The following is a 27,995-nucleotide window of genomic DNA, read 5'->3' as shown; positions in this document are numbered from 1 at the left end:
TTTTCCCTTAGATCCACCGTTAATAATAAGCAGATTTAAAAATAAAGATAAACTTGAGTTACTCTAAAAGCGTAAGCTGTTATAACTGAGACCAAATAGCCTCTTGTTATTCAGAAAGACAATTTTGAACTCTACTTTGGGGGAGCTCTCAGCCAGAGGGGGGTACAAGGGTGCACTCAGTCGTACATTGCCATGGAGGTGCAAGGAAGCTGGGGACTGGCATGTCACTGGGGCCTAGGGAAACTGATGGCTCACACGCTGCCAGATCAAGGCCAGAAATCAAGTGACACCCATACTGGCTGGGAATTCTAGAGGACTTTGGGATTACAACCAGCCTGAGAATGCGGTACTGGGCCAGGCAGACAGTCCACATGGTCAAGAGACTGTTACATAGGAGGAAACTGATCAAACAGGTAAATATACTGAGGATAATGGGAGCAAGATTTCTCACTAACAAGAAAGAGGGATATAAATATAACAAGCGAGAGGGTGAGAATAAACCATGTGATGTTGGCTTGTAACGGAAGTTATTAGTGTGGTTCTAATATAGATAGATAAGTAGATATACATGTATATGTTTTTCTACGTTTGCATTGTGTACAGTGAACATTCATCTATGTCCTAGATCTGTCCGCTGAGAAGGCCTAGAAATAATAACATCCCTACAGCAATGAGTACACCCAGCACCCACATCGTCCTTTCTTAATAACAGTCTTTGATAAAAGGAAGCAAAACTTTTTGGAAAAATAGTGGATTCCAGGGCTGGGGCAGAGAAAGTCAAAGATAAGCCTGAAATATCTTTTAGAAGAATGCAAGGAAGTTCTCAAAGAATAATGGAAACATGTCAAAAGGACAGAGTAAACAACAAGTGTTGGAGAAGATGTAAAGAAAAGGGAACCCTCATACACTGCCGGTGGGAGTGTAAACTGGTGCAGCCACTATGGAAAACAATATGGAGATTACTCAAAAAATTAAGAATAGAACTAGCAATGATCCAGCTATTCCACTTCTGGGTATTTATACAAAGAACATGAAAATACTAAATCAAAAAGACATTTGCACCCCTGTATTCATTACAGCATTATTCACAATAGCCAGGACTTGGAAAAAACCCAGGTGCCCATCAATGGATGAATGGATAAAGAAGATGTGGTATACATAAACAATGGAATACTACTCAGCCATTAAAAAGATGAAATCTTGCCATTTGCAACAACATGGATGGACAGTGAGGGTATAATGCTAAGTAACGAAGTCAGACAGAGAAAGTCAAATACAGCATGATTTCACTTATAAGTGGAAGATAATAAAACAACAAACAAACAAAGATACAGAGATTAGATTGGTGATTACCAGAGGAGAAGAGGGGAGGGAGGAGAGCAAAAGGAGTGATGGGGAAAATGTATACAATGATGGATGGTAATTAGTCTTTAGGTGGTGAACATGATGTAGTCTACACAGAAATCGAAATATAATGATGTATACCTGTAATTTATGTAATGTTATAAACCAATGTTACCTCAACAAAAATAAATAAATATGGGTTGGTCCTGTGGCCAAGTGGTTAAGTTCACCTGCTCCGCTTCAGCAGCCCCGGGTTTTGCCAGTTTGGATCCTGGGCACAGACACGGCACCACTCATCAGGCCATGCTGAGTCGGCGTCCCACAAAGCACAAACAGAGGCACTCACAACTACAATATACAACTATGTCCTGGGGGGCTTTGAGGAGAAAAAGAAGCAGCAAAAAAAAGAAGATTGGCAACAGATGCTAGCTCAGGTGCCAATCTATAAAATAAATAAATAAATAGACAACCAAAAAAAGAGAAAGATAAAAATGATAGAGGAAGCAGTCTGACGCAGCTCCCACTTGGCAAATCTAGGGCAACTGGAGTAACAAAATAAATCATGAATAGTAATGGGTTATAACCAATTGAGTAAAATAAGAATCCATGAGTTCTTACAAACAGAAAGGAAGAAAGGGAGGGAAGGGAAGTTAATGCCAACTAAGAAGTATAAAAGAAATGATGGAATTAGAAAATCATGGGGCCGGCCCTGTGGCACACCGGTTAAGTTCGCACATACCGCTTCTCGGCAGCCCAGGGTTCACCGGTTCAGACCCGGGTATAGACACGGCATTGCTTGGCAAAAGCCATGCTGTGGCAGGCATCCCACGAATAAAGTAGAGGAAGATGGGCATGGATGTTAGCTCAGGGCCAGTCTTCCTCAGCAAAAAGAGGAGGATTGGCAGTAGTTAGCTCAGGGCTAATCTTCCTCAAAAAAAAAAAAGAAAAAAGGAAATCACCATTTGGCAACTATCACTAACAACTGAAGAATTATCAATGAATGTTAAAACTACTAAATAAAAGCTAGATGAGGAACAGGATAGTAACATAGTCTCAAAATATCTCCATTCATAATCTACATTATTTATTAAAATACAAAATATTTAGTAACTTTACAATAGAGAAACTTGGCAGAAACCATCTTAGCCAAGTAAAAAAGTAACATCATCAATAATGGGACACATCAACATCTTAAGACTTCTGAAATAATGCACTGAGAAGAATAGAGCAAAATTTCTATGGTATTTCTGCCAAAAATATATAACTTGAATTGAATCATGAGAAAACATCAAACAAACCCAAACTGAATATAAATAAATATATTTAACAAAATAATAGGTGTCTATTCTGCAAACCCAAGGAAAGATTGAGGACTGTCCCAGATTGAAGAAGACTAAAGAGACGTACAATTGGTTCCAGACCCAATAAAGAACATTATTGAGACAATCTGCAAAATTTGAACAAAATCTGTGGATTTAACAGAAGTATGATATCAATGTTAATTTCCTAATTTTGATGGAGTGCTGTGGCATGTACAAGAGTATCCTTGTTTTTAGAAAATACACTCTGAAGTATTTACGAGCAATAGATCAACAGGTCTGCAACTTAATTTAAATAATTCAGAAAATTATACATATATATATGCACACACACACACAAATACAGAGAATAGAAAGAGAGAGAATGAGAATGATAAGGCAAAAAGATAAATGGGGTAGAATTTTATAACTGGAGAATCTGAGTGAAGAGTTCTGTGTACTATTTTTGCAACTTTTCCGTAAGTTTAAAACTATTCAAAAATAAAAGTTAAAGAGACACGTTTGATATGTTGCTGTAATTTATTTAGCATCTAGGTATTTTCCTTTTGGGAGGGCTTTGACGTTATGAACCATTCTATGGTGTTTAAAATAAAAGAAACGTGATTATAAACGGTATATATTATTTTATAACCTGCTTTTTTCCACTCAATATATTACAGACATCTTTCCATATTAATAAATATTGGTCTGCAGCACTTTTTTTTAGCTTGTTAGAAAAACCTTTTTCTTTTGAGGTAACACTGGTTTACAACATTATATAAATTTCAAGCGTACATCACTGTATTTCAACTTCTGTATACATTGCATTATGTTTACCACCAAAAATCTAGTTGCCATCTGTCACTATACACATGTGCAGCACAGTTTTTAATGGCTGCACAATGTTCCATTGCATGGTCATAAATAATTTATTCAATCATTTTTCTATTATTGGATACTTAAGTTCAGAGTTTTTGCTATACTGCAGTAAACGTCCTTATGGTTAAATCTTTGCATATACCATGACCTTATTCTCTAGAGCCTTTTAATTTTCTGCTCACACACTCACATGTAACACATGTTCACTGTTAAAAATTACAGAAACTGAAAATTCCCCATTTAAAAAAAGAAAGAAAGAATAATTCTTGCACATACTTGAAAAATAATAATTTGGAAGGCTATTATAAAAGATGACTGACAAATAAAAATGGAATTCAAACTCCACAACTGCAAGTTAGTCAGAATAATGCCAAATTTAACAAGACACATACACCAGAGAAGTGGGTGGCATGGTGATGTCACATTAAAAACCTGATAACAAATGTTTTGACTTATAATGAGGTTTTCAGAAGTAGCGGAAGTGCGTGTACCAGAAACCCAGGATATATTACATGGTAGATGCTTAATCAATATAGTGGCACAAGCAGCAGAGGAGTTGTCTCCTGTCTGTTCCCCCCTCATCCCTCCTGCCACTGCCACAGTGATGAGGAGAAATGGAGGTCATGACCTGACCTTCTGCTCATCATTCCCAACCGAAAAACAAGTGAGGCTGTGCCGGTGGAGTGTTCCCTGACAGGAATCAGAGAACACAGCCACACTGGGAAAGGCCTGTGTGCATGAGAATGTAGATCCAAGGAGGGGAGGGGGTCGTACTGCATCTGTTTCAAACCAGCGGCCAAAACAGGCTGACAACTGGCTGTTCCTTCTGCCTCCCCATGTCAGCAGGAACTTCTATTTATAGCATTTTACTTCTATTTAAAATGATTTTATTTCTCTCCAGCTTCTACCTAAAAGGAAAGTATATTCTTAATCTTAAAAGTATATTCCTTTTTTTTATTGTTTTTCCCCAAAAACAAAAGCCCCAAAGCCCCCCAGTACACAGTTGCATATTTTAGTCGTGAGCCCTTCTAGTTGTGGCATGTGGGACGCCGCCTCAGCGTGGCTTGATGAGCAGCACTAGGTCCGCACCCAGGATTTGAACCAGTGAAACCCTGGGCCACCGAAGCAGAGCACGCAAACCCAACCACTTGGCCATGGGGCCGGTCCCTCGAAAGTATATTCTTAATTGCTATCTGTTAAGTTTTCTGGAAAAACACTGCTATAGACATAGAAAACTACATTAGTAAAGCTTTCATGCTTAGAAATTATGATTTAAGAGAGAATCCAAAGTGTTTAAAGACTATGTTTCCTATCTAAAAGTCATAAAGTAGGTTTCCTTTTATATTTCATGCTATTCAAAGGCACTTAAAAAATAATTGTTAACGAACATATCTAAGCAATTATTTTTTGAGTACCGGAAAGATGTTCAACACTGCACAAGAATGGCCTGAAAATAACTCTCAAGATAATTATATGTACAATAAAACACTTAATATAAAATCTCACAGAACCTTTTAAACTAAAAAAGTCACAAAATGTTCAAGAACAATTTTCACCCACCCAAGGCAACTGATTAATCCTGTAAGACTAAAACAGAGATGAGCTAAAACACCAGGTAGTAAAATGACTTACAGGAGATAAAACACATACATTTTGTCAATAGTATTTGAAGTTTTGAAGAATCATAGCATAAAAACAAAAACCATAAAAGCATACAGCTGCCATAAGTATCTCCAGAATTTTTCTGTTATAAACAACCCCCAAAACCGAGAAAGCACAGTTTATGGATTATGTGATTCCTTCCCCAAAAAGTGTCTATATATTTAGAGATTGCTCTTCTCATAAGATATTATGATGAACAGCTCTACAAAACAAAGAAAAATACCAATTTCTTTTAAGACTCTTTCCACCATCCTTGTGTAAAAATAAGCAAATAAGAAAAATAAATTGTTGCTCAAATTCAAGATTTTCAGGATCCACTTGCATAAAAGATGCTGATAGACACTGTGGTTTTGGCCCAAATATTACATTCTCTCACCCTAAAATTCCTGCTAGCCATGAGGCATGTATTGCATAAAGGAAGTTTAGGAGAGCAACTCAAGGCTGAAGAAATGAAGGAGGTGAAAGGTACATGAGACTCTGGATACAGGAGACAATACTTCCAATTGCTACAATGAACACACTATCCTGGAAAAATATCACAGAAGAAGCCACCTTTGGAGTCATGTCTGCTGGTGATCCAGTGTAGAATGGGTTTCCAAAAACTAGTAAAGCCAGCTCTAGGTCCTGAGCTCAAGGAACTGGAAGATTCCTGAACGAGGCAGAATCTGATAACATTTTGATGTCACTGGTAATATATCAGGTAAATATATGCAGCAGAGAGAGGTCATAAAAAGTAGAAAATGAACACCCCTGTATATTTACAGAGCATGGAACGCATTCAATTTCCAAAACCTGCTCAGTAAGATTTACAAGATGATGAGCCCATTCTAGTGAATGCTTTCTGCAAAGAACTGTTTAAGGAATGCAACTTAGATGTCAACTTCAATTATCATCATTAAAAAATACTGTATTACAAGTACTTAATCATGGGAATAACACTCACAGACAATGAAAACACCAAATATAAAATCACAGGCCATAACAGCTCTAAAAGAGTGCAGAAATCTTTAAGTCTTAGCCCCTCATGGGTAGCTTCTTTAAATGGAGGCAGAGAGAAGTGAAATTTGCCCAAGGTCTAGATGTAAATTAACAAAATTACAAAGACTGAAACCCAAGTCTTTAGAGTTCCACTTCATTTCCTCAATACACGTGCTATATGGTTACTTCTCTTGACAACATACTATCATCACCAGGAGGAGGAAGGAAAAGAGAAGAAATGGCAGTTGGCATGTAGGGATTCATCTGGACCAAGCAATACGATGATCAGTTTACATGCATTATCTAATTTAATCCCTACTACAACTCCATGAAGTAGATGCCATTATTCCTACTTTACAGAGAAGGAACAGAAGGCACAAAAGTTAAGTAACTTGTCCAAGAGCAAGTGAAATTGCTGTGAAAATCACTTATGTTACTTATTAATGGTAGCACCAGGATTCCAACCAAGGTCTGTCTAATGCAAAGACTCTGCTCTCAACTATTCCTGGTCGCCCGGGGCTATCCTCCCTTGTTAGTCCTCAGTGTATTCATTCTGAGTAAGTTCTGGGTCTGACTGACTCCAATGATGATTGGCCTATCTGGCTGGCTAGCTGGGTAGGTGCCTGCACCTCTCTCTCAGTCCAGCACAGCACCGCCCCTCAAGCTGCTATCTTCATCCCAAGCACAGCCTTCCCAGGGAGAGGAGAAGCGACCTTTTCCCAGAGCACAGAGATAGATGTACTTTGTAGCTAAACTCACCAGGGTAAGTTTATTCCTTAAGCCGCCTGTTGCAGCTAACTGCAGATATAGCCTAAATAAATAGAAACACATGGGAAATAGAATTTGTACTAACTAACTGATACGTAAATTCAACAATGCTTCAATTGTCCCGCACCTAAACAAGTACTAGAAGTATGTTTAAAAAAAAAATGGTGTTCCAAGTTGGTGCTTCTCTACAGCTCTAGGTGATGGTGGGGGGTGAGGGTGATATCAACACCACCTGGGACAATTTTCACAGTATATGAGCCTATCTTTCCCTCACACCCAACCCCCAATTCTGAGATTACACTTACTCAAGGCAATGTGCTAGATTCTGCGAGGAGAGGAGGTGGGGCAAGTAATTTGAAAATGTTTTTCAGGTAATTCTGAGAACCAGCAACACATTTCACACCCTATCCAGTTAAAATTACTGTCCTGATGGGGCCAGCCCGATGGCCCAGAGGTTAAGTTTGCACATTCCGCTTCTCGGTGGCCCGGGGTTCACCGGTTCGGATCCCGGGTGCAGACATGGCATGGCTTCACAAGCCATGCTGTGGTAGGCATCCCACATATAAAGTAGAGGAAGATGGGCACGGATGTTAGCTCAGGGCCAGTCTTCCTCAGCAAAAAGAGGAGGACTGGCAGTAGTTAGCTCAGGGCTAATCTTCCTCAAAAAAACAAAAAATTACTGTCCTGAAGTTAGATGATGTACATTTCTATGCCAAGATTGAAAGGAGTGAGGGAAGTACCGGCAGGGAAGGACAGGGTGCCATAACCACCTAAACAGGATCTGACAGTAAAAAGCTTAACAGCAAAGGACCAGGCAAAACAACAACCAAAATGTTTAAATAAATGAAAAGATATGTGAAGCCAAAAAGCACAGCAATCTGGACTGTTAGCTATGGGGCAAGTCATTTTAGAGATTTCAGTAGCTCCTGAGAGCATCACCTTATTCCACGATAATACAAGCACTGACACAACAGTTCTGAATGATCTAGAAAAAATTAAATACTATATAATAGAAAGTGTTAATAAAGTCAAGGAAACGTAAATATTTTTTAATGGATTTCTTGCTAAAATGGCAAGATTCTCTGATTTGGTCAAGATTTGCTGATTCTGAATGTCTACTTATATGAAAATGATTGATGAAAATCAACATGGTTTAGTGGGGAAAGGGAACACGTGTTCTGGAGTCAGGCAGAGGCAGATGCCTGTGTTCAGGAGGTCTGGTAGCCTTCAGTATAGGGAACAGAGCTGAAATCAGTGAGACTAGGTTTCCAAGGGAAAGTGGGCAGAGCTTGAGGAGAAGTTTGAGAGTTTCTTGGGAGAGAACCTGAAGACCACTAACACTTCAGGGATGACAGAGGAGCTTGCAAACAAGATGCAGGAGTCACCAGAAATATGGAGGAAAAGCTGAAGAATGTAGGGTCACCAAGGCCATAACAAGAGAGTGTTTCCAGAAGGAGGAAATGGTCCACTGTGTCAAATGCTGCTGAACAGTAAAGTTAAATAAACAACTAAACAGTATCCTCTGGTCATGGTGAAATGAGTGGCCATTAATATCTTGGTTAGAATGGATTCAAGTGAAACAAGTACAGAGAACTCTTAAGAACAGGAAAAAAGGCTTAACTGGGGATGAGGAGGAATGCTGGCATGTGAGCTTTTTTAAATGGATAAGAAAAGCTTAAGTTTGTTTAGATGCTGATGGGAACTAGCTGGTAGAGAGGCAGGCTGAAGATACAAGAGAAAAAAATGGCCAATAAGTGGAGCAACGCCTCTGAAAATGTGGGAGAAGACAAGAGCACAGCATAGCGGAGGGACTCGACTTAGGACAAGGAGAAAAGGAAGCAGCAAAGGAAAGCAGATTTGATGCAAGAACCTGGAGGGAGTTCCTGTCTAATGGTTTCTATTTTCTCTGCAAAGTAGCAGGTAGGTTGTCTGCTGAGAGAGGAGGAGTCTCAAGTGGGTGGAAGAGTTATAAGTTCGAGGAGAGTCAAGATTTTAAATCATCCCCAAGGAGAACCCAAGAAGAAGAATACAAGCCCTCTCCAGTCTCCTCTTTGGGTTCACACTCTAACCTGTGAGCCTTGTGACCAGGAGAAATGGTGAGGATGCACTCTGAATGGCCAGGTTAAAAAATGGGGTTCTGTGTGCTTTAACCAGTGTTACACACCTCAGTGCACAGAGCAGAGGGACCTGGATTTGAATGGGTAACAGCCTAACAGACATTTCCATCAGCAAATACCAAGAAATCAATTTTAGACTCTTATTTTAGTCAACAGCTAATATTAAAATATGACACTGATAAATACAATACGTAATCAGATTGAGAGCTAAAATTAAGACAACCTTCTGCAGCGGAAAATGTCCTATGTCATTAAAGGTTTCTATTTAGAATTAAATTTCTAGTATTAAATGGCCCTTTTCAGTTTGTTTTGGGTAGAGAAGTTATTAACACCATAAAAAAGAGTTAATAGAAAAGTATGGTCTAGGACAAAGATGTGTTATTATATTTTGCATGAATGCCTGTTTTGGGGAAATTATCAGTTCTTAAAGACAACCATTAGGGATTGCCAATTACATCAAAACTCATCTCCTATTATATGTTATTTTCCAATTAGTAGTATATTAGTAGTATTCTAAAGACAAGAGTACAAGTTATAAAATAAAATATAGTTCTACAACTGCTTAATAAAAGACATCAAGGGCATATAGTTTTTTATCCAACTAAATCACATAGAGTTCATTTCTAGATTTGTTTTAAATATTATGCCTACTCATTTTTTTCTCTTACTCTAGCTGTAAATCTTAACTTAAATCTGTGACTAGAAGCAGACAAGCAGAATTAATATATAGGGACAAGGAATATCTATTTAAAATAAACCTTTTAAGAATGATTGCAATTGGCCAAAACACATATAGACCATAAGGAACAAAAATTAAAAGTACAAAAAGATATTTGTGGACTGTCAACAATTTAAACCTAGGAAGGATTAAAAATGTTGATGAGCACTGATGAGTGTAAGGCAATGAGAATGGCCTTACGTTTTTTCTAGATCAATCAGAACTGCTGTGTCAGTGATTGTATTATCACATTATATATGAGGTGATGCTCTCAGGAGCTACTGAAATCTCAGATGACTTGCCCCATAGCTTACGTCCAGACTGCTGTGCTTTTTTATTTTGCATATCTTTTTATTTAAACATTTTTGTCATTGCTGTTTTGCCTGGCCCTTTGCTGTTTAGCTTTTTACTGTCAGATCCTGTTTAGCTTGTTATGGCACACTGTTCTTCCCTGCCTGTATTCTTCCCTCATTCCTTTCCATCTAGGCATAGAAATGTATACCATCTAACTCATTAATAATAGATGAGAATGGAGCTAATACTCCAAGCTAAAAGACTACACTTTCCAGCTTCACTTGCAGCCAAGTATGGCCATGTAACTCAGTTTGGGCTAATGAGATGTAAGCAAAATCATTGTGTGAGATTTTGGGATAGGACGAGCCCTTCTGTCCTGCTGTCTACAATATTAGTGCAAAGGCTGGAGCTTCAGAAGCCATCTTAGACGATGGAGTGCCCTTGATGGAGTGCCGGCTCTGGAAGTGGAAGATAAAAGTAGCCTGGAAGAACTCTGTGGGGCTGCACAACACCCCCTGAACACAGCTACTTCCAGACTTTATATAAGAGAGTTAATCCTTCAGTAATTAAACCACTGACTGAATCTTTGCTACTCTATCACTGAAAGCAATTCTTTTTTTTGCTTTGCTTTTTAATTTTTTAATTTTTTAATTGCAGTAACATTGGATTATAACATTATATAGCTTTCAGATGTACATCGTAATATATTTCAAATTCCACATAGATTATGCCATGTTCACCACCCAAAAACTAATTATAGTCCATCCCCTCACATGTGAGCTCAATCACCACTTTTGCCCTACCCGCCTTTCCCTATAGTAACCACCAATCCAATCTCCAGTGCTATGTGTTTGTCGTTGTTTTTATCTTCTACTTATGAGCGAGATCATACAGTATTTGACTTTCTCCCTCGACTAATTTCACTCAGCATAATACCCTCAAGGACCATCCAAGTTGTCACAAATGGCCAGATTTCATTTCTTATGGCTGAGTAGTATTCCATTGTGTACAAATACCACATCTCTATCCATTCATCCCTTGATGAAAGCAATTCTTAATGGATAAACAATGAAATCAGGATTTAAAGACAATAGGGTTGATTGAATGATGGATAGAAAGAGCCACAGCAAGAGATATTGGCAAGTCCAACAAGTAGGTTAAGGAAAAATACATTAAATATAATCCTATTTTTTATTTAAACTTTTAAAAAGGCTGGGAGTTGTAGTTGTGTTTATATGAAGAGAGAAAAGTCTGGAAAGTTGTGCATTCAGTGTTATTAGGAGTTATTTCTAGGGAGTGAGATTACGTGGAACATCCACATCCTTTATTACTAATTGGAATCTTTGTTTTTAACAGTGAGCAGATATAACCTCCATAATTAGAATAAAATATGCCTTTTATTTGATATTCACACATCTAAAGAGACAATTTAATAGTCTGGCTTTATCTTATAGTTTTGTTAGAAATTTTTAAACTACCTACAATGATTTTTTTTAAATAGAGAGTTCTACTTATTTTAGCTATCAATGATCTCTCATACACAAAATATATTTAAGACAGACATAAAATCTATTTCTTTAATATCCAATTATAAAAACAACACCTTGTTACCAGAATGGGCAATGCCTTATTGTAATCAGTGTGATAGTAAATCATAAATCTCAAAGGCAAATATGAAATAATATTCACAGGAGCTATGTACAAGAATAATAGGAGTGAAAACAGACTTAGCAGACTGATTAATAATCCCACATCCTCAAAAACCACAAAGATGAATATTGAAAAGGGAAATTTCCTCCATCATATGTATTGAGGATTGATTTATGTATTGACTAACAAAACAGTATAAAATAGAATAAAAGTTAATAACCTACTGCATGGAAATAACCATTCACCTGAGCACTCAAATGGATCTAAAAAGTTCATGCAGGTAGGCAACTTCCTAGATTTACGAGGGGCACTAAGATAAACAATCTTCACCATGTTTTCTTTTAGGCTCACCCATTGATCTAGTGACTTGTAATCTAGAGCAGTGACTTCCAAAACATTCTGCCTCTTACCAGATCCTCCTTTGATTCACCAGGGAAGAACTGTGTCTCCCTTATAGGTAAGGACATGCACCTACCTTCCCACTGGCCTGTCAGCACCAAGGACCTGTTAATTACTACATCGATTTCGGTAGCTCCGTCTTCCACAGCCAATCTGATCTCTTCTAATCTTGTTTTTAAATGAGTCTGTCCAGCTGGAAAGCCAGTGGCCACTAGTAGAAAGAGTGAAAAAAGGAAGGAAGACAAATTTCAATTGGTCAATATCTCAACAAACAATTTCAGACCAAAAAGTCACCATTTAGACCAAAGCATTAATTACTTAAGAATTTCATGCATATCCTGCAAAGTGAAGTATGAAGAGACAAAATGTTATCTCGTATATTCTTGGCATTAGGATAGATATTAGTATTATATCCTCTGGAAGACCTGAAATTAAGTTGCTGCAGAGATGCTCATGAGGGTACTTTAAGTAAATAGCAATTAAGAAAATATATTATTATCACACCGATAGTCATAAAACAGTCGCTGTAGCCCTGTCTTGATGCACACGAATTAATTGTGGGTCCTACTCTTGATCAAGTTGGCCATCAGTGTATTCTTGATTTACTGTACACATTTTTAGCTGTTGTACTCAAATTGTAATACAGGTTTCTCCCACTGTGCATCTTAAAACAACCAGCCAAGCAGATGGGAATAAAGGGAAGAGAATGCAGGAAGAAAAGCACCTAATTAGTTCACAAAATTGGGGCAGGGACAGAGTTGAGAAGAGCAGGGCCAAACATAAATAAAAAGAAATTGAAAATACAACTACACTTTTTAAAAAGTATTAACATTTTTACGTGTGCATCGATTCCATTCCCGTGTCTAAAGATAACTTTTGTGTTTCCTTGATGTTATTAAATTCCTTGGGTCCACTACCTTAGAGGAAAGCGCATTTCCCTGTTGTATAAGGAAAAAGCTGAATAACTGAGGCTGATTAAAAATTGAGGTCGATAAAGGTGTAGCTGTCAAATACTTTGGGAATGTTCACAAACAGGTTGTACATAAATACTGTATAATATGTTTCTTTTGATGTATCCCTAATAAAATAAATTAATGATCTTTATAGACTCCTTTTTTAAAGCACCAAGATATTCCTCTAACATCTTTTAAAAGTAGAATCTAATTTGAATCTAATTTTATATCTATCTATCCAACCATACACACACACACACACAGACACATAGCTACACAGAAGCTTTTAAGACTTTCTTTCCCTCATGCCAAGGCCTACTGAGTCTACATTAAGTCAATAACTCTTGAACATAGCCTTTCTTCTTTAACTTCCAGGCTTTTAGCGGGGCTCTCATCGTCTCCCACATGGACCATGATAAGTCTCCCTAACTCCATTTCACTCCTCTCTAATTTGTCCACTACCATCCCCTCACGTACTATGTGACAGAGCTGATCATAAAATGCCTTTGCTTAAAGCCTTTCAGCATCTTCCCCATGACCAGAACAAAGCCCAGATGCCCAGCTGGGCATGGTTTCCCTATGTGGCCCTGATCTACCTCTCCAGCTTCAATTCCCAGAGCTCCCCCTTTGTCCTACTTTAGATCCAACAACTGCAAACCACTTTCAGTTCCCTGCACACGCTTCTGTGCCTTCACACATGCTAGGTCCTCTGTCTAAAACGCCATTCCCTATCTTACCAACACTGTAAACTCCTCTTTATCATTTAAGACCCAATGCACTTCTCTCCTCTATGAAACATTCTCCTACTCTCTGAGTGTCACCAACCCCTGCAGAATAAATCGCTCCCTGCTCAGAGTTACCACTGTACCTTCTGCACATCTTTATTATCACACCTTACATACATATAATACTACAGATCCCGCATTATGATTTTTTAACTTGCCCATAGCTCCTAAACAACTAAGTTTCCTTAAGGACAAGGATACAGTTCTGTATTCTTGGGAATTAATATAATGCCTGCTACTTAGAAGACTATTAATAATCATTAAAAGAATGAATAAATACAAGCAATTAAATACATAAAACTAATTAAAATCATAGTATAAAACTATATATAATACCCCAAGGTGTCTGAGTTGAAGAATTGGAAACACTGAAAAACAACAATAAATGCCACAACAAATTTTACCTGATGCCACCGGAATATTACAGCCTGCAGCCTTCAGTGCTCTTACTGCATCACACACCCGGGCGGGATAAACACAAACGGCAGCTGTAGTAATGTCTATGAAGAAAGAAATCACAACAGCCTACTTTATGTGAAGTTCAATTTGCACAATATGTTTTAATTATTATTTACACTACAACATTGGCAGAAATCAAAATGAGAGAAAAAATAATTCCCCTAAAATGCTGCAACAAATTGAAAGATTTTTACTTTGCATATTCCCTTCCAGTTCTTGACAACACGGATCATTTCTCATCGTTACAGTCAGAATAAAACTGTGACACGCTGTTCTTTGCAGTTAACATAATACCACTTTTTAAAAATTCCTAAATAGTAAACCTGGTGGCCTTGACTCAATGAAAATATTTTATTTCATGTAGATAACAAAATCCAGATTTGTACAGCATTCAAACAGACAGCAGATGAAGCAAAATGTAAGTGAAGTTTACAGGGTAGTGTAGCAAAATGACAATTAACTAATCCTATTCTCTCTTTTACAAGAAATAATAAAATCTGAATCTGGAGCCCTCATTTGACGAATAATCTCTTAAGTTTAAAAAAATAAAAACTAAAAATCAAATAGATACTATCAAACAAAGCAATAACATAAGACTCCTACTGCAAAATTGTTTTTTCAGCCTGCTCCCCCAAAGCTGTTACTTTTAAGTATCACAAATAGGTGGTGTTTTTAGTATCAACTCCAAAGAAACACAATAAAAATTTTTCAAAAACTGCAGAATTTTTAGGTCTATAAATTATCTACAATTTATTTGGGCTAAAATACTGCATTGGGCCAACACAACATATCTAGCTGCACTCATTAGAAACAGGCACTCAGGAACCATGAAGCATCTCTTCATGGAAAGATCTGGCTCCTAAAACCAGTGAGTAACAAGGCAAGTCGCCTTGGAAATACCATTTAGCCTTCAACGTTTCAGTTTCCTCATTTAAAAATAAAGGGATCGACTCTTAAAGATGTCCTCCACTTCTAAAATGTTAAGGTTCTAAACTTACAGCAACTTTAGAAAGTCCTTTCTTTCATGTATACTAAGCGAGTAGAACTTTTTTCAAAAGATCTAACCTAAGATACAAGTATGCAATACTTCCCATTTGCATTTTATTCTCAAAAGTATTTCATTTACTCACAGAAAATACTTTATGTATGAGATGTGATTATTAAGTAATGAGACTGGCTTTTTCACATGTGGCTAGGGAATCAGAATCAGTATTTGAGAGTCGCTAGATAGAAAATTTCCAAAACTGAAGAACTAGAAAGAAAAAGCAAGAAACTCTCTACCAGCAACTTTAATCCACGATGGAAAGACATGGCCTAATAATGAGACTCAGATTCTCTCTCTGCTGTTCTTCACAGAAGAATCTCAATCATTTGTCTACGTACACAATTCTATCGTGGATTTTATTGCTGCTATTAATTCAGCAGCTGAATCTTGTCTTAAGTCTTCTTAGATTTAGTAATTAGTACCGTAAGAAGGTAAACACCGGATAGATTATACACAACAACATTACCTTTATCATGCATATTTAAAGCTTTTAAGAGGTCTTCCCGGATGGGATACTTGGCTTTATAACAGAGCCTCTGAACGTTGGAAGATGTGTCATCACCTGAAAGTGTAGTAAGGTCTATAAAGGTCACAGCTTTCAGGAGCCAAGCAGCCTGGTTCAAAGAAAAGTAAAAGCAAAGTTAAAAAAACATTAATCTCCAACCCAGTTAGCAGAAAAATCATTCAACAAACGTGTGCTAAAATCTAACATATATACTGATCTGAGGCATATTATTTTGATTATGATAGAAACATTGCTCAAGAGTGACCAAGATGAACATTACAAAGAATAAAACACAAGGGGGGAGAGTAGCCTTAAAAAATTTTTTTCTCATAGATATCTCAAATTAAAACTTTTAATAGATCAAGTCTCCCCATGTCTGACTTCATCTCCTCCACAAGGAGCCCGATGGCTACCCTGATAGGAGAGAACTCAGAAGAGGGTTGCTATCTTACCTTCTATCTCCAGCCATGGGATCTGGGATAAGACATTATCAAAAGAGTCTCTAACTTCTTTCTTTGTTCCCATTGAATCCAATTCCATTTTTAAAACAATATTCATATTTCACAACTCATTCTGATGAATTTTCTTTTATCTTTTCAATCAGAATATTTCCAAGGATGAGTAAAATGTGAAATGTCACCCTAAAGGATCTAATCAAAATATTTTGCCTCACTTGTGAAATGAACTCTGAATTCCTTTTAGTCCTGCAAGACATAGCACGTTTTTGGTTAGCATACACTGAAGAATATGCTGACCACAAGTACGCTAAAAACATCGTTTGAAAAATAATTTATGAAAATTAATAGTAAGGTAAACATGATGGTCAAAGAAGGTCAACTCTTATACCTAAGGGCCTCACCAGCGGACACACCAGGTTTACATGTCACGGTTTTAAAATTAAAAAAGAAGACAATCCAAGAAGGTATGTCTAAGAAACTGAATAAATGTGTTGAGAAAATCCACCATTTAATTCACTCATGAATAAAGATGGCTCAAATTCATTTGCAGCTTTGCCACTCAAGAGTGATAAGATTTTTAACTTGTTTGGATAAATGTGTTATCTTTCTCCCACCCATCACCATCATATATGAATTATTAAAATAAGTCATGGACAGCTGCAATCTTTTAAGTTTAGATGCATCTTGAGTGAAATTCAATATTGTGGCCTTGAGGGAAGAGACCAGGCACTGGAAAATACAGGAACAGAATGCTCAAGAAGAACCCTTACTTGCCACTCCTTTTTCACGGTTCTGCGAGCCTGGACTTGCTGTGCTCGCCTCAGAACTGCTGGGTGATTCACTTGTACTTTGGAGATCCAGCTAAGGTCTAAAGGTGAAAGAAGACACTTTTTAGATTTTTTTAAATAAATTCACCTATTTTTTTATGTGGTCCTTGAAAGGATATATTCATCATTTGGCATCAAAGCTCTTTCAGAGCTTACATTTTCTTTTTCGTACAACTACAAACAAATAAGCTTGTTGACGGAAGCCTAATCAAGAAAAGGCACACTTCAAGCAAAATCAAGTACCTTTGGAACTAGAAGAGCTTGTATTGATTCATTTCACAGATATATCTAACAATAGGGGAAGAAAGTACTGTGTTACCCACACCACGTGCCTCACTTCTGACAGCAACACTTATTCGTGAGTGCCCAGTCCAGAAGAACAAATGATTCATAAATACTTAAGTGAATTAATGTTGGGGCTTAAAGGAATCCTTGATCACTACCCCCTTACTGACAAGATTAATATCTACTAGATGCTACACAGACGCTGATATGATACAGTCCATTCTTTCCTCAAAGGAGAGTTTTTCAAAATGCATTACAAATTCCAACAGTGACATAACAAAAGTTAGAAAAAGAGAAAGAAAAAACAAGCCATCTAAAATTCTGGGAGACACCTCTGTTACTTCTATTTTGAAATGCTCTCTCTTCTACCTCGATCTCACCGTCCATTCTCTTCTGGTTGACTATAATTTCTACTTTAAGACCCAGCCTAAATGTTAGCATTTATGAAAACAATGCCAACTCCCCAGACAGAGCTGACATTTGGATATACCTCTACTAAAGAACTTGTATTTAATTCATCAAGGAGTCATGGTAAAATTGTCCCTTGTACTATTTTGTGAGTAGTCATGATCTTATTCATCTGTGAGTGTCTAACACCAAACATTGTGTCTGGTGCACATGTATTTCAATTTCATCCACTGACACTCTATAACATAGATGGTCTCACAGTAAATTGAACACACACCCATTTACCTTCTATAACTAACCTCATTTCTCTATCCCTTTAGCAACCTCATGTTTTTGAAGAATCACCTTCTTAAAAGAGCCTTCAAAGGCTACCGTGGAAAAGGCTATGCATTAGGAAATATGTCACAATTACACAATTATTTATAATCTGATGGGGAAAACTGATGATTGCATACTGTATTATGTAACACCACAAACAGTAACGATAATAACGAATTTGCGTCCACCACAAAGAAAGATAACACCACCAAGAAAACCGGTTTCTATAAAAGACATTCTCTCTCTCTCATTTCCATTTGATTCTTTTTATCAATATTAATGGTGTAGAAATTCCAAGTTAGCATTTGAGTGATTAATAATGATATTCTTATTTAAATATCACTGACGAAGTAGCGGGAGTTTGTGTGCTTTTTTTCCCTAATTAAATTATTTTGTTAGCCGAAATCATTTAACAAAACAGATTTTTAACATTTCAGTCCATCTGCTCCTCAAAGGCATTGTATGTTTTCCTGCTTGTCTGCCAAGCCAACGTCACAGAGAAAACGGGAGAGTAAGGTCAGGCAAATGAATTCTGCCTCTTCTTCCCCACCCAAAGACAGATTTGGTTCTTGGTAGAGCCCAAGGGAAGGAGATCAGACAGACATGCCAGGCTCCCAGCTTATCTAAGACCTCTAAGAACCTCTCTCTACCAAAAGGTAGGGAAGGCTTTTTCTTTTTTTTTAACTCCTAATAATGGTGATTAGTTCATGGTAAAGATTGTTTCGGGTAGAGAGTAAAAATGAGTGAAGCAAGGAGTTGTGTGAAAGACAACGCTCACCACCAGGCAACTGTTGACAGTAGCCAAAAGAGGGAAGCCTAGGCCAGTGGGACAAAGCTTTCAGGGGCTGTCTTTTATCAGTCATATGACACTTCCTGGAAACTCTTCCCCTCCTCTCCTCTCCTCCACACCCACTACCTCCACCACTGGAAGTACCACTGCTGGAGAGAGGTCTTAAGCAATCCCAGTCTTCACAATCTGGCTCCTTCCTCCTTCTCAGGCCCCATCTTCTCCCCTCTGCCCCTCCAACCCTCTGGCACAGCCTTCTAAACTACTAGGAGTTCACTGACACGTTACAGTTCCTTGTTCCTTGTGCCCAGAACGCCCTTCCTTATCTTGCCTGTATAATGAACTCCTACTCAAACTTTAAGACCCAGTTCAAATGTCACCTTTTCTGTGAGCCTTCTCTGAACCACACACAACAATCTACAGTTAGCGCAGTCCCTTTTATTCTGAATGGTAACGATTTGTCTACATGTTTGTATTCGTAACAGATTTTTGAAACTCCAGGCAAAGTACCTGATACGTAAGTGGCATTCCATAAATAAACTGAATGGTTCCCAAACACTAGAAATTATCTAATTTTAGGCAATATCTTTTCCAAGTGCTTCTTTTTAAAAAAAAATTTTTAGCGTTTTATTTTTCCAGCTTTCTGAGGTATAACTGTTAAAAACTGAATATATTTAGGGTGTACCACTTGATGTTTTGATGTACATATACACTGTGAAGAAATCACCACAATCAAGCTAATTGACGTATCTCTCACTTAATGCATTTGCCATTTTCTTTTTTCTTTGGGAGGGGGTTGCTGAGAATATTTAAGATCTACTCAATTAACGAATTTCAACTATACAAATACAGTATTCTTGATATAGCCACATTGCTACTCAATAGATCTCTAGACCTTATTCATCTTGTATAACAAAACTTTGTACCTCAATTGCTTCTGATAAAAGGACTTTTGGATCTCCACAAGAGAAGTTGGGACTGAAGCATGAATGGAATATCTTGACGACATTCACTTTAAAAACTAATTTTCAGTACAATTCCCCATCAAAGGTTGGAACCTGCAAGTCCTGCTCTCATGCTTCTCGGACACCACTTGCCAGAGGTCCCTGCAAACCATCTACTGAAGAATGTAATAGGATTACTTCCCTCACAATATCAGCCTCCACTGCTAAAAATATCATTAGTGGTCATAAAATTATCCAGCCCCGTATTTAATCCAGCTACAGAATTTGGCTCTGTGACCTCCCATGGTAATGAATTATATAAGTGACTATCTCATTTTATTAGCACTTAATTTGGTACTCTTTAATTTCATCAAATAACCCTTGTTCTCCTATTACGGGGTCTAGGGAAAAGAAAGGACTAACTGGCCTTTGTTATGTCCTTCATAATTTTTAATATTTCATTCGAGTACCCTTTAGTGTCTCCTTTCCAGGAGAAGTGATTCTAATGCACACAATCTCATCAGGACCATAGAATCTTCTGTTATGGGGCCAGGAGGGGTTTCAAGTACATGTGCCTTTGGGGAGAAAAGACATGAAACCATAATTGGAAGGTGATAATACTCTTTTCTTAAAACTCTCCCATGAGAAAAATCCCACTGTTTCTCTTAGTATGTCATTTTGGTGGCTTTCAGGCCCTTCTGTCAGTTATAAATTTGTTCTCAAATACTCTTTTCACAATTTTTTATTATTATTATTTTTCCTGTTTAAGTCTCAGTGGAAACAGAGATCATTTTCCCTGCAAATCTACTTTGTAGCCTTTCCATCACTTGCATTTGTGCTTCTATGGGTATTCTTGTATCTCTTCCCAATTCCTAACACGTAAAGCTAAATGATAATGCTACGAAAGTTGGTTTATTTTGACTTTACCTTTGTTGTTCCTAATGGATAAAAATAAATTGCGATACTTTACTAGAGGCATTTTTTCCTAAAAACTTGGGAAAAGTTAGAAAGATTAAATTTCCTATGTTTTCTTTTTTCATTCTTTCTGGGTTTTTATATTTAATTGTACCACCCAAATTCATTCCCTAGTGTTGTCTCCAGTTGTTTCCTGATATACAATTGTGTTTTGTTTTTTGGGGGTTTTTTTGTTGTTGTTGAGGAAGATTGGCCCTTAGCTAACATCTATTGCCAATCTTCCTTTCTTTTTCTTTTTCTCCCCAAAGCCCCAGTACCTAGTTGTATATCCTAGTTGCAAGTCATTCTAGTCCCTCTATGTGGGATGCCTGCCACAGCATGGCTTGATGAGCAGTGCGTAGGTCCACACCCAGGATCCAAACTGGTGAAGGCTAGGCCGCCAAAGTGGAGTGTACAAACCTAACCACTCGGCCATGGGGCCAGCCCCAGATATGCACTTGTATAGTATAGTTTTAATCCCAGATTCTATTACTGAGTAGCTCTTCTTATTGCAGTCACCTAATTATCGTCTATTATTGTGTTGTTTATTTTCAATTCTAATTTGCAACTTCCCAGGAATCAGTCACACCCTCTCATATATGCAAGTGCCCAGCATAGAAATAGCTGCTCAATAAGCCCCTTGTATCACAGTAGATTTATTTTTTCCCTCAGACGCTGAAACTAGTGAAATATCAACTTAATCATGCCTAGTCTTTCAACCTTAGCCTTGGAAAGGGTTAGCTTGGATAGAAAAAAGGCTCACAAGATAGTCAATTTATATAAATGAGCAGACTTAGCCCTGGTTAATTCAGACACTGAAAGGAGAACCTAGTTACTTATTCTGGCATCTAAAACACTGTCTGGTACAGTTCTCAGGTTGGCTATTTCAGTTCTACCTGTTCCCAGGATGCCTAGAATCACGCAGTTATCAGCCCCAATCCAGCAGCAGTTGGTGACTGCAGTTATGAAGATAGGTACCCCCATTCCTTAGTGGAATGAAGCAGCCATGTGCAAATCCTCATATCTCTATTAGACAGCACTGGCCTAGACTTTATCCTACAGGTGATCAGGAGCAACTGAAGATTTCCAAAGTGTGCTGTAACAGAATTAAAGAATATTTTTAAAAAACAATTAGCATACCAAATATGTCTCATAGAAGTGCTTACACAAGTATGTAAATACAAATATAAAAAGGTATTTACGGTAATATTGTTGAAAATGATGCCATAATTGGTTTAATGAAATACAACAAATCTATAATAAAGAATATGATTCAGTCATTAAAAAGAATGAGGTTGATCCATAAGTACTGTCATAGAAAACTGATTACAACCCATTACCCAGTGAAAATAAGTAACTTATACGGCACTGATATTTCAAAACAAAAATGTTTATAAAAACAAAAATACAAAACATCTATCTGTTGGTATGTGTGCAAAAATAATAATAGAATATGTACCAAATTGATAGAAGTGTTTCTCTTCAGAGGAGATTTCTACTTTCTCACGTTACATATTTCCATAATACTTAAAATTTTTACAAAAAGCATGCATTACCTTATTGAGCAGTAAAACCAAAATATATTTAACTCTTTTGAATTAAGAGGCATTGCCAGGCAGGAGTGTGTAGGACAGAAGGAAAGAGAGGGAGACTAGACTAGGTAAACCAGTAAGACAACTGTTGCTGTGGTCCAGGCACCAGCATTGCATGCCTCCGTGGGACATTTCACTACACTAAACCTTTCATGACCAATCCTCGGCCACCAAGCTCTTCCACAAAGCCAGCCTGATAAAGCTGCCTAATGCCAGGCAGAAATGATAACGACAGAACGCCACTGTTACTGCACCCATAGAAAAGATCACCAAAACATTAGCAGCCTGGGCCACCAGACAGAATCTGATTATTATATCCCTCCCACGTGTTACCAACATCCCACCCGGGTGAGATGGGCCCACACTTTAGAGAGCCTGCTCTGGCCCACCCACAGCTATGCCCTTCCCCATAGGCAAGGAATCTGTGGGGATAAGGCAACAGAGCACTTTCCCCAAGACCACAATCCACCTCTAGTCCACGTTCAAGGTGCACAGGAGCCCAGAATTCCTAGACCCAATGGCACTAGGCCTGCTTAGAGTTTACAGAGATTGCCACCCCAAACTAATAGCTGAAACTTAAAATATGAGAGAGATAAGGTAAGGAAAACCTCCTGGAAAGTTGGATAAATGCAATTCTGACTATGAATTACATGTATGCATTCCTTCAACTAATATAAAAAAGGTACCCATGATGGTGCCAGCACTGCTGTAGGCTCTGCAGATTCATCAGTGCATGAAAAAACAAAATCCTTCCTCTCACAGAGCTTTCTCTAATGAGACAGATAAACATATAAGTATATATTGAATATATTAGATGATATATATGCGCTACAATGAAACGTTATATAGGATAAGAAGATGGAGAATGCAGGGATGGGCATGGTCAGGGGAAGTCTCTGGTAAGTGCCCCATATGAAATAAGGAGGTAAGCAATGAGGCCACATCTATGGAAATTGTTCTAGGTGGACAGAAAAGCAAATGCCAAGGCCCTAAGACAACAGTGAACTTGTCATATCTGAGGCAAAGCAGGGACACGGGTGTACCTGGAGGGGGGTCAACAACGGTGGCAAGGAGTGGCAGAGATATAGTCAAGGAGGTAGACAAGGCCCAGATCGTATAGTAAAATGTTTTCCAAACTGAGGGTCATGACCCACGGGCATGTCAGGAAATTAACTTTGTCCGTTGCAAATAGCATCTATAAAAAGAAGAAAGAGGGGTCGGCTCCGTGACCGAGTGGTTAAGTTCACATGCTCCGCTTTGGCAGCCCAGGGTTTCACCAGTTCGGATCCTGGGTGTGGACCTAGCACTGCTCATCAGGCTATGCTGAGGCAGCGTCTTGCATGCCACAGCTAGAAGGACCTACCACTAGAATATACAACTATGTACTGGAGGGCTTTGGGGAAAAGGAAAAATAAATTTTTTTTTTTTTTAAAGCCTTTAAAAAAAAGAAGGAAGAGCAAAATCAAAAATATCCGGGTACATTGCATGTAATACAGGTAAGGGTTACTGATGGAAGTTTTCTTCCAATTACTGGTAGGCATGTACTGTGTGGCAAGATAAAACAAACTGCCTATTGTGAGGCATGGCCAATAAGGTTTGAACGTCCCTGAAGTGAGACTTTTTCAGCATGGAAAGGAGTAAGATAGGAAAATGATCGGATTTACATTTTAAAAGAATCCTTCCGGCTGCTGTGGGGAAGCCAATTAGGAGCCTCAAACAAGAGCAGGTGGTAGCTTGAACCAGAACTTTAGCAGCCGTGTGCAGAGAGTGGTCAAAATCGCATCAGTCCACTGACACTAGCATTTCTATTCCGTCTTTAAGATTTGCCTTCAAACAAATAAGAGCTACTCATCCTCTGGTGCTATTATTACCATCTGGAGAGCAAACAGTCCAGGAAAAGTTGATAATCCAGAAGCAACTCCCAGGTTCACAAAGCACAAAATTCTAGTTTCTTCTGCTCACTACCCAGAAATACCCTCAGATAAGTCTCTGTATGGAAGAGTTCACAGATTAGAACACATGTCAGAGCTAATCCTGCTGACTCCTCTCCCATGTGCTCCAGGCTCTAAGTGACTACTGGAGTAAAATTCAACTACTCTTCCCAGTACAGTCCATTTAGTGAGCTTTTGGTCCTCCCTAGGGTGACCACATCGTGCTGGTCTGCCCATGACATGCCCAGCTTACACCCATCCCATCTGGTTTAGCATTTGCCTTTTACATTCATTTTGTTAACAAACAAAATAAACCAGGATGGGTTTGGCCGACTCCAGCTTCTACCATGGTCTCCAGTAGTAATAGTGTGCAAGGCAAGTGCAAGAGATCTCACTTGAACATGTGGTTCACTCAGTAAGGAGCCCAAAACGTGACTCTTGGCCCCACCCTCCCAGATCTAACAATACTAACACTCCCAGCATGCAGGGTATTCACTGAGGATCCTCAGAATATTTGTGGCTAGCAACAGCTAACTCCATCTAGTACTGGGTGGAGGCAGAAGTACCCAACGCTGTTCTGTATCTGAGCCATCTGAATACACCAGCTGGTTGTGCCCTGACCTGAGCCCAAGACTGCAAGAGACACAGACACACCATGCCCCAGTGATCTGGGTATGAGACATGTGAAAGCATGTAGGAAAGGTGAACATGGCATATGTATAGGCAATCTCCAGCTTCTTTGAGGAGAGTATACTGAAGGCAATGCTTTTGTCATTTTTATATTCTGTAAATCGAAACCTATTTATTTAGGGTTAGGCTTCCTTGATTTGCAAAAAAAAAAAAAATCTATTAGCAACAAGGAGCTCAAAAAAACTATGTTTAATGAAAAATTCTGAATGTCCATTTTTTAGAAAAGTTGGTGATCTGTAATTTGCACAAAATGCTTTTGAACATTTATCACGTCCCAACATATCTCTACAGAGATACCAGTGACTCAAGACCCAACAGAAATATACTTGGACCTGGTTGTGAGAGAGACATAATTTATAATTTCATCCAAATAAGCTTCCCTATTCTAACAATCAAAGTACAAGCTACCGCTGCCAAATTTTAAATATTTTATATATACACAGAATAAGTGAACTACCTGATCTTTGAGAGAAAGCCGATGCTTAATTAAAAATAAATCCTTCTTCCTAGCAGTGCACACCATCTCTCTGCTGGTCATCATCTGTTGAATATTAGAAACATTTGACTCTTTGAAGAGTAAGAACCATTTTGTCAATCAATCTAAGCTGATACACACCGGTCTTGAACTATTTCATAAAAAGGACCTTTAAATGTGGGATTTATTTTTCTTCAAAATCGGTTGAAAAATTTTTTTAAGAAAAACCTATTAAGTAAATGAAACACCAAAAGCCTCCAGCTTTTGAAACACAGTGAACTACAACTATTGATGACAACTGTTTGTAAATACTGCAAGCAGGAAGACACTGAAATTTAACCCTCTATGAAAGAAAGGATTTGAACAAATTAAATGAGATTTCAACTAGCTTGTACAAGGCTTATTTTTAAAAATTCTAAAATTGCATTAAATTCTAAAGTTGGAATATCTTAACTTATCTGTTTTGATGATTACCTATTGGTATATAACAAAACACCACAAACTGTCATGGCTAAAAACAGCAACCCTGTTACTATTGCTCCCGATTCTGCGGGTTGACTGGGGCTCAGCTGAGCAATTCTGCTGCGGCTCTCACTTGAGATCTCTTGCGTGGCTGCAGTCAGATGATGACCGGGGCTGGAACATACACGATAGCTTCACGCACATGTCCGGTGCCTTAAAGGGAGCAACTAAAAGACCCGGCTCTGCTGGGACACTAGGTGTCCTTCTCTCTCTCCACATAGGCCTAGAATCTCCCCTTCTTCCAGTGCCTACTCCAACAAGGTAGCTGAAGCTCTTACAAGGCAGCTCAGGGCTCTCCGCAAATCATCAAAGCAGCTATGAGAGCAACACTCTGTCACATTCTATTGGTTAAAGTGAGTCACAGGGGCAGCCTCAATCAATGTAGTAGGGGACTACACAAAAGATATGAATCCTGGAGACCTGGTCCATCTTTGGAGACTAACTACCACAAGCGCCTATTTTAAATTGCATACATTTATATTCTGCACTGGAAAGAAATTAAGGGTTCTGCACCCAATTCCAGGGTGGGGGAGGAGTTTCCCACACCACCAAGCAATGCTCTGGACACCAGCTGGGTGTCCCACAATTCAGCTCAATTGTGATACTACCTACCCAGAGATATCATCAGATTCCCCAGATTAAGGGCTCAGTCCTACAAGACTGCCCCTCCTCCCCGACTTCAGATGCCAGTCACAAGTCTAGGTTGTCACCTGTGCTTCCGACCTCCTGGCTATAAACTGGAAGTTCCAATAACCCCTTTCTTGGGTCCAATTAATTTGCTAGAGCAGTTCATAGGACTCAGAGAAACATTTTACTTACTAGATTACCAGTTTATTAAAAAAGGATGTTAACACAGGAATAGCCTGAAGAGATGCATGGGGAAAGGGCATGGAGCTCCCACGTCTTCACCAAGTGCACCACTCTCCCTAAATCTCCCTGTATTCACCAACCTGCAAACTCCCCAAACCCTGTTCTTTTGGGTTTCTATGGAGGCTTCATTACAGAGGCGCAACTGATTAAATCATTGGTGATTGAACTCAACCTCCAGCCCCTCTCCCATCCCAAGTTGGGGGTAGGATGGAGGGGTGGGACTGAAAATTCCAACCCTCTAATCACATGGTTAGTTCTGCGGCAATCAGCTCCCATATTTAGGTGAGGTCCAAAAGTTGCCTCATTAACACAACAAGATAGCTTCATTGTGCTCATCACTTAGGAAATTTGAAGGGTTTTAGGAGCTCTGTGCTAGGAAGTGTGGATGAAAACCAAATATATATTTCTTATTATAAATCACAATATCACAGAAATGAAATTGAGAAGGCTTATGATTTTACAGTATATAAATTTAGCAAAACATTCAAAAGAATCACAGAGACATCTTATTTGACAAGTTTTGTCTTATAAAACTATATATTATGGGGCTGGCCCTGTGGCCGAGTGGTTAAGTTCGCGCGCTCTGCTGCAGGCGGCCCAGTGTTTCGTTGGTTCGAATCCTGGGCACGGACATGGCACTGCTCATCAAACCACGCTGAGGCAGCGTCCCACATGCCACAACTAGAAGGACCCATAACGGAGAATATACAACCATGTACCGGGGGACTTTGGGGAGAAAAAGGAAAAAAATTAAAAAATCTTTAAAAAAAATAAAAAAATAAATAATAAATAAATAAATAAAACTATATATTATTTTGCCTCAGGATGGAGGCAAAAATACATTAGTTGTGAAACCATATGAGCTAAACTATTTACACATTTCAAATTTAAAAAGATGAGAATTGAGAAAATCCTCCATTTATAGAATTTGTTCTAAGATTACCAAGTACCTCAGCATCTGTAGAGAATATATTTTCTCAATTAAAAATATTATGAGGGGGGCGGCCCAAGGGTGTAGTGGTTAAACTTTGGCAGCCCAGGGTTTGCAAGTTCGGATCCCAGGCATGGACCTACACACCG

At 38.5% G+C, this 27,995-nt stretch overlaps 1 protein-coding gene across 2 annotated transcripts in view; it reads right to left on the bottom strand.

Moving 5' to 3' along the window:
* Positions 1–27,995, bottom strand: part of DERA (deoxyribose-phosphate aldolase) — a 102,085-nt gene that overhangs the window by 49,703 nt on the left and 24,387 nt on the right. For both annotated transcript variants that reach the window (XM_023643179.2, XM_023643180.2), the window contains exons 2-5: positions 17,083–17,180; positions 15,816–15,963; positions 14,250–14,345; positions 12,184–12,318 (exon numbers count right to left, since the gene is read on the bottom strand). In XM_023643179.2, the coding sequence (XP_023498947.1) occupies positions 12,184–12,318; positions 14,250–14,345; positions 15,816–15,963; positions 17,083–17,180 (477 nt within the window). The remainder of the gene's footprint in view (positions 1–12,183; positions 12,319–14,249; positions 14,346–15,815; positions 15,964–17,082; positions 17,181–27,995) is intronic.

The sequence above is a fragment of the Equus caballus genome, chromosome 6 (assembly GCF_041296265.1).
Source record: "Equus caballus isolate H_3958 breed thoroughbred chromosome 6, TB-T2T, whole genome shotgun sequence".
Taxonomy (NCBI): Eukaryota; Metazoa; Chordata; class Mammalia; order Perissodactyla; family Equidae; genus Equus; species Equus caballus.
Note: the sequence above shows the minus strand (reverse complement) of the source record. Positions and strands in the feature narration are given on the sequence as shown.